Raw genomic sequence first — 14217 nt, 5'->3', positions numbered from 1 at the left:
CCTATATAATCTGGATACCTGTCTAAACAAGACCTTTGACTAGGTCCCACTGTATACATTTTTACTGACCCTATATAATCTGGATACCTGTCTAAACAAGACCTTTGACTAGGTCCCACTGTATACATTTCTACTGAACCCATGTAATCTGGATACCTTTATAAACCAGACTTTCAACTTAAGGATGTACACCTCTGAGAAGTCAAAAAATTCCTGTATTAAACTTTTTTTCTTATATGGATTTTTGGAAAAAGGAGTTTATGGCATAGTAGAAAATGCGTAAAATACTATATGTCCGTGTCTTCGTTTTTGTGCTATGATTGGTCAAAGATACCAATTTAACACAACATGTGATTTTAGGTGATTTTTTGGGTTTTGACCATTTACAGAACAAATTCATACAATTTCTTCCAAGTGTGTTATCAGATATGTATGAATGTTTGTAGAATTGATGAAAATATTATTTTCTTTTAAATTATGGAAGTAACATTTCTTAATCTTATTCTTTTAACTCAGAAAGCCGATTTTAGTTACCCCTTAACCCCCTATTTTTTAATGAAAAAATACTTATTTTTTTACCATTTTTTGCAGATAAAACATTTGATATAAAAAGTTTTTTGTTATTTTTTTACCTTTTTTGGGGTCAAAAATCAAAAGTGCATCAGTTACACTAAAAATGTAAAAAAAATATCAATTATGTATTATTTGTCAGTTTGTTGCATATCATTTTTATCATATTAAACATTATAAAGTTGTACAGCAAAATTGAACCTGCTACAGTTAAAAATGGCGACACAATGACAACTTAAGTGATCAATCTAGTGTCAAAAAAGGTGAAAATTTTGCCTTTTTTGAAGCACAAGAAATACACATTAATACACGTTTTCAAAATGGCCACCGAATTGGGTATTTTTTTAAAATTCTCGTAAAAAAGTTCTACAAACAACAGGCATCTAGTTTTTTAATATATTTTTCAGATGCGTGTTTACTAATAAACTTGATCATGATTTGTTAAATATTACAAAAACCCGTTACACCAGGTCAAAACGATACTTGAACGTGATTGAAACCTCAGAAGGGTACATCCTGCAGTTTTATATTTTAATTGAACTTGTGTTATCTGGATACCTGTTTAAACCAGAGCATCAACTAGGCCCAACTATATGTATTTCTATAGAAATTGAACCTGTCTAATTATCTGGGTTCCTGTATTAATCAGAGCATCAACTAGGCCCCACTTATATGTGTTTCTATAGAAATTGAATCTGTCTAATTACCTGGATACCTGTTTAAACCAGAGCATCAACTAGGCCACACTAGATGTATTTCTATAGAAATTGAACCTGTCTAACTATCTGGGTACCTGTATTAATCAGAGCATCAACTAGGCCCAACTAAATGTATTTCTATAGAAATTGAACCTGTCTAACTATCTGGGTACCTGTATTAATCAGAGCATCAACTAGGCCCCACTATATGTATTTCTATAGAAATTGAACCTGTCTAATTATCTGGGAACCTGTATTAATCAGAGCATCAACTAGGCCCCACTGAATGTATTTCTATAGAAATTGAACCTGTCTAATTATCTGGGTACCTGTTTAAACCAGAGCATCAACTTAAGGCCCCACTATATGTATTTCTATAGAAATTGAACCTGTCTAATTATCTGGATACCTGTTTAAACCAGAGCAGCAACTAGGCCCCCCTATATGTATTTCTATAGAAATTGAACCTGTCTAATTATCTGGGTACCTGTATTAATCAGACAACTCTTTAAAGGTCCCTCTGTTAACATTTCTATGGAACCTTTGTAATCTGGAAACCTAAATGAATAACTCAGAACTTCAGTTCAAGGCCCCACCAAACATTTATATGTAAATTGAACCTGTCTTATCTGGGTACCTGTATAAATGAGACAAATCTTAAGATCCCACTGTTTACATTTCTATTGAACCTTTGTAATCTGGAAACTTTTAAAGTATAAATCAGGACTTCAGCTTAAGGCCTGACTCTACATTTCTGTGTAAACTGAACCTGTGTACTCTGGATACCTGTATAAACCAGATCTTTAACTGGGTTCCTGCATCCTCTCTGATGAACCTTTGCAGATTGAGACTGACATCTAGGCCCCACTGTATATACTCAGTGCTAGTAAAATTGTATACTGGTCATACACAGACGTAACGTATATATTTTGTTTGGGCTGTGAGAATTTACATACTCTGGCTGAGAAATTCTGTGAGGAAACCGATAGTGTTTATTAGCAATGGGGCATGCTGTCAAAATGTGGGCCATGTGGGAATTCTATTCCGATCATCACTTAAGGCTGTTTAAGCATGCTGTTTTATCAGCCAGTATATTCTCATGGTCTGTGCCGAATTATATCTGCTCCTCAGCCGGCCGTTAGATGTGAGGGTATGTAATATGTACCATCCTTGATTGTGTAATAGGAGCGGGAAAATGCTGTGGCCAGACCACTGGACTGAAACCTAGTGAAGCATGGTATTTTGAAACATGTCAACATGATCCCAGGGTCAAAATATCATTTTGGTGTAATATCCTTCCCACCCCCACCCCATGGTTAAGTGAACATCCCTCACCTGGTATGTAGCTCATGACGTTTCCTTTTGTGTCTTTTCTGATTTCTATACTTAAATATAACGTAGCATTGTTGAAGCGTTGAGAAATAAAATACTGTACTTAACTATCCACCAAAAGGTAGGTGGAAACTGCTTCAGTTCCCAAACAATTCATTAAGTAAGATCTATAAAAAATATTTGATCGGCAGTTTTGGATCGCTACAATTAATTGGTATATTTGAGGCCGTCATGGATTGAATTTTGTGTTAGCTGGTATTTGTAAGCACATGCATTTAATTAATTCATATTCTGCATTTTTTTCTGGCATTTAATCTATTGTGAAGGACCTCACTCGAGGTTGCCAATAAGTCATGAATTCCAACATTTTTAAAGCGTTCTAATAAAAAAAAGTGTACATTGTGCTAGAACTTCAACCCCATTTTGTACATGTTGCGACTAGTAAGTGGCGTTATAAAAAAGTTGACTGTACTTGTCTTACACACTGAGAGGTGCAATTAGGACGTCAACAAAGCCCAGGTTTGTATGAGTAAGATTAAACTCAAGGTTCTTGCAGCGTTTTCTTTGCATCTGAAGTTCAATAGGTTGGCTGAATAGGTAATCAAGCTGAAATGTGATACTGAAATCTCCGACCACACTCCGCGAAAATGTCAGAATTGTTCCTTTAAGCACCCCAAGTTAGATCTAACTTGTAAATAAGAGTTGCTGTTCACAATAAAAATTTGTAATTATTATTCAGTGACATTTATGCTGGCAGTAAGGAAAAGGTGCAAGATTACAAACTGTTTGAGCCAAGTATGTTTATTGTAACTTGATGATTCGACATAAAAAATACTGAACTGTTCTTTTTACACCATGCAAACATCCTTTAATTTCACACCCAGATTTAGTAAAATTTCCAGAGACTCATCTCTTAATTAGTTTTGTATCTTGACACTCTCATCTAGTATTGCAATAATGATCACCTCATTACCAACGGAACTATGAGAAATATGATAATATTATTTCGGATGGATATATTCTGGTCACCAGTCAGTTACTTAAGGTTCCCACATATTGCAGGCAAAAATATTATGGAGAGTTCCAGTGTGATTTTTCACACATAGTTACCTCCCCTGGTATATGGATTCTGTAGGATAGAAGGGACATTAGAGGCCGCATTATAACACATAGATACCTCCCCTGGTATATGGATTATGTAGGATAGAAGGGACATTAGAGGCCGCATTATAACAGATAGTTACCTCCCCTGGTATATGGATTCTGTAGGATAGAAGGGACATTGGAGGCCACATTATAACACATGGTTACCTCACCTGGTATATGGATTCTGTAGGATAGAAGGGACATTAGAGGCCGCATTATAACACATAGTTACCTCCCCTGGTATATGGATTCTGTAGGATAGAAGGGACATTAGAGGCCACATTATAACACATAGTTACCTCCCCTGGTATATGGATTCCTTAGGATAGAAGGGACATTATTTTTTTTTAACCGTCAATTGTATTACTGAATAGTTGTTTAATTGTCCAAGTCAGAGCTACTTCCTCCTCCCACGAGGGGATTACATTGCGCACACCATGGCTGAGTAAATAGCAAGCTGTAACCAGGGTACCATTGTATTTGGGTGATGGGATTAAAATATTTTTACTTGTGTTTTGTTAAAATAAATTAAAATGCAACATTGAGTTTTTGTTTATCCTCATTATGTGCCAGTAAATTTCTTTTGAGTCTATAAAGATATATTCAGAGAGATTATACTGTACTTCATAGTATTAATATTCACTGGGTATTTAATAATGTGTATAGTATTAATATTCACTGGGTATTTAATTATGTGTCATCTTTGATGACCACAATTATAGCAAAATTAAATTCCCGACAATTTTTATTAACTATAAATATAAAGAACTGGTATAAAATAAAAAAAAATATCATTTTTTTTTTGTCTGTGAGTCACATAAAATAGCTTAAACAGCATAATTTTAAGGATTAAAAGTCATGAACGTTATTTACCTATAAAAAATTTAATGTCATGTGACATCTGTTTTTTTATTGATTTTCATTATCCATTTGACTAGTGTAAAGTAATTTGACATCTACAAGTGTTTAATTAGAAACAGCTATTTTGTTTACTCACAACTTATTTTCGTTTGTAGTGAGCCAAATAAGTGTAAACTTATAAGTCTCATCCAGCCCGAGATCAAAGGAATGGTTCCCGCCAAACTGAAGGATGCCGCCATTCCAGGCTCCATGATCGAGTTCTTCACTCAGCTGCGCGACACACTTAAGGAAGCTGGAGAGCTACATGGACAGGATTGAAGATGAGGCGGATCCAAGCAGCAGGCGATGGAAATGTGATAACGTATTTATTGACTTGTCCTCACGTTGTGTTTTAATCAAGACAGATGTACACAACTGGTCAAAATCAGTTAACGATAGTACCTATTTATAGGTGGTTTTAGGCCTGAAATTTCTTTAATTCCTGTGCTGGTAAACGTGACGTAATTGGTAAACAGTGTGTCTAACACCCATGGTAGTATTGAGTCTCCTAATGGATGTACATTGTGGGAAAATACAACTTATCCAGTAACTTTCGTCCTGTAAAATTTTTGCCTTTCACAAGTAAAACCCATTTGTACCGTGTAAATTTCGCCGTTTACAGAGGAAAGACTTAGTATATGACGCCTTCTACTTAATAACGTGCCGTATTTGACTACAAATAAACCCCACTGGTAATTGTTCTTTTACAACTTGAACAATTATACACTGTAGGTACATGAAATGTATTATGGCAAAAGATCAAAGCAGGGGAATATTTCAAAATGGCAGACATCGTATAATAAATGTTTGTGAACAGAGGGATGTATACAATTAAGTTCACTCCTAACGTTTGGTCAATCTTTTTAACAGGAGAATGGGGCTTATTTTCGGTCAAATATGGTAAAATCTACTTTCATGTTACCTTTGCCATCATTATGGTCAATGGAGGGCAAAGAGGTAGAAAGTAACGGAAGGGTTTTGAATTCAGCACAGGAAATAAAGAATTGATCTTAATTTGGCCTAAATATATTACTACAGTAAGCAGGTCACTGAAAGTGTCTGTGGGGCCAAAAAAAGCGCTTCTAAATATATGTGTAACATATAGTGACAAGAGGAGATAAGTGCATGCAGACCGCTTGTGTAATTGTTTATGTAAATGTTGGATTACTTCCCTTTGTTGTGTTTTGTAAATGTACCACTGAGATGTGTTGCACTGTTAGATACAAAAGCAAAAGGTTCACAAACATTTGACAAAAATACCATCAGGGGCAAACACAATATGACGGGGGTTTTGGTGGGTTTTCTCTCTACCAAAATCGTATTCAAGCATATAGACTTTTTTACTGTTACATTTGAGAAAGTTATATAGTTATATATTATATATATATATTATAACAGTTATATGTATTATAACATTTATATATATTATAATATATATATATAATATATATAACTGTTAAAATATATATAACTTATAATATATATAAATGTTATAATATATATAACTGTTATAATATATATAAATGTAATAAATTAAGCAGGTTGAAAGTGTTAATAATCATGACACTATAAATTAAAATCTCCTATTTTAAATGCTATAGGCCAAGAATCAAAACATAATCTAGATTTTAAATCTTAATATTGTTAGATATGTAAGTGCAATATATCAAAGTAAAAATATTTCATAAGTATACAATTCTGTATTGTAATGGACCGACTATGAAATTCTTTTTCTGCGACCCCTGACTTTCAAATCTTTCCTGAAGGTTCAATTTTACAGGATCTTTTTATCATGGATTTCAGGTGTAGTGGCCAAAGCACAAAAGGCTACTTTTCATTTGCGATACATTTTGCAGGTTGTATTTTTGGCAGGAAAATTGTTACAGTAGAAATCTTGAAAATTAGATCCCATGAAAACCCCCCACTCTTTACTGTATATCACACCAGCAGACAAACTGACAAGAGATATAGTTACTTTATGTTAAAGTATATAGGCATATACATGTTCATATTCACATTTTACAAGTTTGATTTCCCACTCAGGTGAGAAAGAAACAGACTATATATATTAAGATGGTTATTACCATAGAGGGTTGACAGCATTACAGTACTTCCACTGGAAAGTAGATTTTTGTATATTATAACTTGTTTACATTGTAGCCAAATTTTATATTTTCTAGAAATTGTATACATATAAATATTTATGTTTATTTTCCATTTTTTTTAACAATGATTTACAGAAATGAAGTGACTGAAAGATTATCTGCTACAGAATTAACACTTTCTTCTATACCTGTGATTTACATTAGAGTTGTCTCCCATGACTCATACATTTTTTTTTTACAGAAAAAGTATTAAAGAAAAATGTTTATGATCAGTTTATTTCGAATTACAATTCATGCAAAATAATTGACAAGTTTCTTATTGTGAAGCTGTATTAGATGTGATGTCATGGTAAGGTGACATATATCCTAAAAATTAACAGTATCCTTATACACACATATTTAGAAATTTACTGTGTTATTCAGCAATAAGCCCATGCCTGGTAATAAGCCCACCCAATTCAATTGCAGTTCTGTAGAAATGCCAATAAATGTTCAGTAATTGTCTTGAATAAGCCCACCCCCTGACTTTGAGTCGGAGATGATGTGTTGGCCCCAGGGCTTACTGCATGATAAATATGGTACTAGTAATGCTTTTATGTATTGTGAAAACTGAAGGTTCTGCTTGGTCTAACTGTTTATTATGTATGTGACACAATGCATCAATAGTACTGTAGTTGAACTGTGTATATTTGCTTAGCTTATATTTTGTTAGTAAAAAACATATACAATACTTCTGTCTACAAGGCCTTTACATTTGATAGATCAAAATTTGTATGTCTTATATAATTATTGATAATTACTTCATAAGTTTAAAAAATAGGGTTCAGATTCAGCATCAGAAGTAAAAGAAACATGTTTCTGTATATCTGTGTGTGATATCTTGGGATATATAACATCTATATATATAAATGTCTTTATTTCTGTATATCTGTGTGTGATATATTGAGATATGTAACATCTATATATATAAATGTCTTTATTTCTGTATATCTGTGTGTGATATCTTGGGATATATAACATCAATATATATAAATGTCTTTATTTCTGTATATCTGTGTGTGATATCTTGAGATATATAACATCTACATATATAAATGTATTTAACAACTTTAAGTATTACATGTATACAAAAAAAATGTGATTGAGATTTTGTAAATTGTGCTGTGATGAACAATTTCTAAATACATGTAGGTTTTAAAAGAAAATCAAAATTTTAAATTTCAAATGTGCTCAAACTTTTATACTGCTGGATCCCAATGGAAATTTAGTGATTTTTTTTTTTACTTTACAAGACAAACATAGAATCTGAGATGGATGGATTATTTACTGTTATAAAATCATAATTGTTTGTCCAAAATATCTCCTACGGGAAAATTGTGTAAGCTGAACAATGTATTATCAAATAATTAATTTATCAGATTCAAATTTATTTGTTGCCTAATCGGATATATAGTCAGGAACTGTACAATTTTGCTGGTTTTAAAGGATGTAGGTCTTATAACTCATTCACCCCTGAAGACACATTTAAACTCTTCTAATTCAATGTTGGAATAGTCCATTATGAAATTTCAGGGGTGAATGAGTTAATGTCCAGCTAAGTACAGTATGCTCAGTTAGCTTGGTGACCTTACAAAGGTCCATAGATTGAAGCTGGACCATCTAGTATGGACATCATTTAAAACTAAAACATTTCTACAGTTCCTGACGAAGGCCAGGATTAGTTAGACATTGGAATTGGAGCACTTAATTGCTCGGTGATTAGTTTGATGACATATTGACTCTTTTAATCAATAGATATATTTTACTACTTCTGTTGTAGAGCGTAACCCTTCACTTATCATCCTACAACATTTCACGTGTCAAGTAACTGTTTAAAATTTCAACAGATGTCAATAAAGTGAATACTAAAAACATGTGTTCTTCAGACTCTTTTTTAATAAGTTATCTTTCACGAGGCAGATCCCAGGCAAGAAAAAAAGGTACTTTGGGGTATTTCATGCTTAAAAGCTACCTAAAATGTACCTTTGACTTGAAGTACTTTTGAGGTTTACCTATGAAATGGTGTTTTTGGAGCACTATCAAGGTATACCTCAAATGTGCCCCTGTTTGAGCTGTGATTATTTTAGATATGCCTCTTTTTGACTTTTTTCCTTCCTCAAATGTGCCACGTTCGGACTTTACTTTTTGTGTCGCCTGCGAAAAGCTGGTGACACATAGGTATTGCTATGTCGACGTCGGCGTCCGAACAGACGTTTTCGTGCGATAACTTGAGTTTCCTTGGGCCTATCAAACTCAAACTTCATGCAGTGCTTCGTTACCAAAAGTGCTTGCTTGGGATTGCTTTTCAGGTCCGAAGGTCAAGGTCACTGTTACTATAAATAGAAAATCTGTTTTTCGTGCGATAACTTGAGTTTCCTTTGGCCGATCAAACTCAAATTTCATGCAGTGCTTCCTTACCAAAAGTGCTTGCTTGGGATTGCTTTTCAGGTCCGAAGGTCAAAGGTCAAGGTCACTGTTACTATAAATAAAAAATCTGTTTTCGTGCGATAACTTGAGTTTCCTTTGGCCGATCAAACTCAAACTTCATGTAGTGCTTCCTTACCAAAAGTGCTTGCGTGGGATTGCTTTTCAGGTCCGAAGGTCAAAGGTCAAGGTTACTGTTACTATAAATAGAAAATCTGTTTTCGTGCAATAACTTGAGTTTCCTTTGGCCGATCAAACTCAAACTTCATGCAGTGCTTCCTTACAAAAGTGATTACTTGGGATTGCTTTCCAGGTCCAAAGGCCAAAGGTCAAGGTCCCTGTTACTATAAATAGAAACTTCACTAAAACTGTATACTGGATGGCTTCGATCTACCACTTGACTCACCGTGTATACCTCTGAAATGCCGTCTTACTCCAAATGTTATTAACAACACTAGCTATTTAACATCATAATCCACAAGTTTATTAACTTATTTATGGGAAACCATCCGACAAATCATACAAATTAAACTTGGAATTGAGACAATGAGTATCCATAGCAAGTTCCTTAAAACTCAGAGTATTCTTCCCAGAATAACAGATAATATAACAAAATGATGCCATCCAAAAACATAATCTATGATTATTGCTTACTTTTAACAGTATTTCTTGAAATGAAAAGAGTATCTATTTCTTCGTAATCTCCCAGCTTCCTGCGCAGGCGACACATTCACTTCCGTGGAATTCTTGTTTAGATATTGCAAAATTGCCTCTTTCAAACATGTCCAGGTCATTCTCGATTCTCCAGGGGTTACGCTCACTTACACTCTTCAATCCTGGAAAATTTAAGGCACAGGAATAGCTATTTGATAAGTCTCATTGAAAATAATCCTGAACAATCACTAGACCTGTCCTTGGAAGATTCCTGAGGAGCGACACCCACCTTCCAAGCTAGTCAATTTTACTGTTACGCAGTGTACATACATCAAAGCATCAAATTAAACTAGCTTCCCGTCTCATCCACAAGGTGGCGCACACTGCCGAGCCTTTGATTTTGTCACCACGTATTCCAGGAGTGCAGAGAATGTCCATGAGCGTAGCCCCTGGAGTATCCAGGATGAATCCAGGTAAAACATGTGCAAAACATTGTAAAAGTTTTTGCAGTTCTCTGTGTCTTTTCACAAATTTGCGTAAGTGGTCAATTTCACAGGTTCTGTTTTCGCAGTTAAAGAGGCCATGGCACAATGTGCTATGGTAAGAATAGATTAATTTGCTATCCCTTTTGCAGGCTATAGCTATCTAAATAAATTTTCATTTACCCACTTTGATGGTGAGTGATTCATGCCAATTGGGCCTCATCTAAATAACTTCTTTTGAATATCCTATGGGCCTTTGTTACTGAAATATTGGTGTAAGGTATATTATGCCTGCTCTCTTTAACTCATGCAGTGAAAGGGAGGCAACTCTTGTTTCTTTGAGAGTTTTGAACCATTAGCCTTTATGAGGTTAGGCTGCCCTTTGTGTTTTTTCCATCAAATTTTATTCATTTCTGATGTGTTAAGGAGGCACGGTAGTCTAGTGGTAGGACACCGGGCTTGTGACTGAAGGGTTGCGGGTTCGAGTCGAGGCATGGCACTGTGTTGTACATGTATTTTTGAGCTTTACTTCGCCTGTTCCAGTCTGTCAATGAGTACGTGGTTGGGCCTTGCTAGAATTGTTGAATGCTATCTGCGAGCGCCGAAATGGCAGCACTGGCTGTATGCTCCCCAGGGAGTTGAGAAAGATATTTGCTGGTTGAAAAGCCCTATAACCATGGATAATAATTTTTTGAACCGCTTTGAGATGACCTACAAACTAGGTTGTGATAAAGTGGTATATAAGAACCTCAAATTAAATTATTATTATTATTATTATTTGTGTTGACGTATTGATCAGAGTCGCCTTTGCAATAAACATTTATTACTGGTGAAATAATAGTTTAAGTTGTATGATAAGATAGCTATTACTTGGTTCTAGGCAGTAGATTGGGGATTGATCCCTTGAACTTCTTGAAAATTGGTAAAGGTCATTCAGTTTAACAAGCTGGATAGCCTTCATAGTAAAATACTACTTGACAAAAATTAAATATCATGACCTTCTGCCTCTTGGTTATTCAAAGGAATTTGTTTAGTAGTTGTTTAGTAGTTTTAATTTTTTGCCCCTGTAACCTTGACTGTAATTTGGGATAATTCTTTTGAACATGCTTACTGGTCAAAACATATTATCACCCAAGGCTTCTCCGAAGAATCAAGAAGTTGTTCCAAGGGTTTTCACATAGTTGACCCCTATGACCTTGACAGCAAGTTAATGGGGGTAGCAAACAAACTGAACAAGACAGAAATCAAGCACTGGTTATGGCATAATTTCCTTTAAGGATTCCTGACCCACTGCAGGCAAAATACTAGAGAGCTCCACTGTACAGTTAGCTCCCCTTAATTTCATATTTGACATAACTGTAGCGTATGACTGAGCAAAAACACTCCAGTTTTCAAGGTACCTCCGCTGGTTAGAGTGACAGTATTTATAAACGATCAGAGGCCCAGGGTTCTTATCCTACTCTGTTCCCGTGCACTTTTTACACTCGGAACACTGTTGTTGAATTTTATTTTTCTATCTTAACAATTTTTTCAGAAAAGTTCAGCAAGGTTTTGTTTTCCTTTGAAAAATGATTCATCAATGCAATGGTCATGTCCAAATGAAAAGGTTTCCAATGCATAGTTACAGTTTTTGGCAGTTGGACACGTACAAGGAGGCTTAATTCATTCACCCCTGAAATTTCATAATAAACTATTCCAACCCTTGAATTGGAAGAATTCAAATGTGTCTTCAGGGGTGAATGAGTTAATGGTAATCTATTGTTGGTGGGAACCATAAAATATGAACAGACACATAATTACCCCAAAAAACAGTTACTACAACTTTTATTAATTTCACACTGTAAATATATTCAGTGAAAAGTCATAAAAATACATAATTTGTAATTATATTAACACATTGTGTCTTTGTAGTGCTGCAAAACTTTGAAATAAATAAATATTCTATACAATGTACCTAATATCAGTATTTCATAACAAATCAACGATAAAACATTTTGAACTTTAAAATTATTGAAACACTAGTTTGTATTATTTTTTAAATGAGTTATTAGACATTTTCGATTTTCAGGTAGACAGATCTAGACCATTCATGAAACTGTTCACATGCTCAAGCATGGATTCAGTGCTCAAGAACTTTCTTGTAACTGGTTAAAATCATGTGACACGATAAAATATTATACAATGTATGTAAACATTTAACACGGTGTCCGGCTTGAAGTCCCTCCAATTTTTTTCCAAATCATAAACCAAATTTAAATTAATTAATATAAAATTTTATTTGTTTATCATTGGCAAAAGATATTGGGCTGGAGCACAGACTCTCAGTTTGAGCATGAGAATGGTTTCATGATACAGACCCAGGTATATGGACTTGGAGATGATACATTTGGGGCTTGTCTCAAACACATTTTTATTATATATATGCAAATAAACAATGTTCTTTGTATTTCATAAACATATGTACTGTAACATTTACTAATACATATGTACACTGTTATATATATATATGTGCGATCCCTTGAAGAAATATTGTCAATTTCGAGACGACCCCCAAGTTATCACAAGCATACCTGTGAACATCTACGTAATCCATCCACCTTAAAAACCGAAAATGTCCATTACGAGACTTTACCTGGAGAGTTTGGTGCTGTGATGTACATGTATGATACACTTACTAATAAATACGTACTATTATTGGATTCTGTACATATAGATATATATATATGTATATGGATACACAATTTTACCCTAGACTTAACTCATTATAGTTTCGTCAGTTCATGACCACAGTGGTATCGATATGACAGAGCTTTCCGCTGAACCTTATTGTTTAACAATTTCAGAAGTAAAATCGCATTTCCCCTGAAATCTGAAGGGTCAAAACTTTTGTCTTTTATTCATACCCAAAAGTGAAAGTTGATTTCGGGAAGTCAAAAACATACCCTCCAAGGTCTACTGAAAGCCTTGCACATGTAGTGAACAGCAGAAATTGGTAGCTTATGTGTTAACTCATTCACCCCTAAACAAATTTAATGAACTATTCCCACCTTTGAATTGGAAAAGTTCAGATGTGTCTTGAGGGGTGAATAAGTTAACATGTTGGGGAAGAAGCCACATGACTTGTTACCGTAATCTATGGAAGCACGGCAGTACATGTGTTAACTTATCTCCAATTCTATATTTGTAGGTTAAAGAATCTACACAAAGTATGTCAAAAACAATATTAATATAATGTCCCTAGAAAACTTGCTTTCAAATTGCAGTATATTTTAAGCAATGTTTGGCACAAATAAAATAGGGTGCCGAAATGAATGAAACTGTACACAAAATTAGCACATCTATTTGTGCCAAGATGTCTTAGAAAGGTACAGGAAGTTAAACATTTATTTTCAAGGGATGAAACGATGGTTAATAGCCCGTTGGAGCCCCTAACAGTTACAGCAATTACAGTAAACTGTATACCGGGAAATTTTCGCAGCAGCCTAACTTTCGCCATGTTTGCCCTCACAATGAGTGCGGCAAATTTATCAACCATCAGCTAACATTAGTGAACAAAACAATAATCAAAGGTAATTAAAATATGAAGGGCGAAATTAACATTGGACGAATAAAGATTAATCAACATTGGTAAAAGTTTGACTGGGGAAAAGTGTATCTGTATACAGTATGGATGGCAGTGCTTTCCGTCATTTGTACAATTCTAAAAAGTAATGTGGCTTCCCCCTCTTTGTTAAGTATGGCAGGAATTATAATGTATATAAATTTCCAAGTCATCACAGACTGTTCGTTTATGCGGAACAACTGGCTAATGTTTATGCAGGCCTTGCAAGGCTTTGTCAAGGCTCGCCTGAAAGCAGCGTTAGATTA

At 34.6% G+C, this 14217-nt stretch overlaps 1 protein-coding gene across 3 annotated transcripts in view; it reads left to right on the top strand.

The window, feature by feature from the left end:
• The window catches only part of LOC110451500 (stAR-related lipid transfer protein 5-like), a 51846-nt gene extending 45818 nt beyond the window's left edge, over positions 1 to 6028 (top strand). For 2 of the 3 annotated variants that reach the window (XM_021499551.1, XM_021499550.1), the window contains exon 6: positions 4763 to 6028. In XM_021499551.1, coding sequence (XP_021355226.1) covers positions 4763 to 4925 — 163 coding nt within the window. In that variant the 3' untranslated portion in view covers positions 4926 to 6028. The remainder of the gene's footprint in view (positions 1 to 4762) is intronic. The other variant, XR_002463081.1, reaches the window with a different exon arrangement.
• The last annotated feature ends 8189 nt before the right edge of the window (positions 6029 to 14217 follow it).

The sequence above is a fragment of the Mizuhopecten yessoensis genome, unplaced genomic scaffold, assembly GCF_002113885.1.
Source record: "Mizuhopecten yessoensis strain PY_sf001 unplaced genomic scaffold, ASM211388v2 scaffold6111, whole genome shotgun sequence".
NCBI classification, from domain to species: domain Eukaryota; kingdom Metazoa; phylum Mollusca; class Bivalvia; order Pectinida; family Pectinidae; genus Mizuhopecten; species Mizuhopecten yessoensis.
The sequence above is the reverse complement of the archived record's forward strand: the minus strand, read 5'-3'. Positions and strand labels throughout refer to the sequence as shown.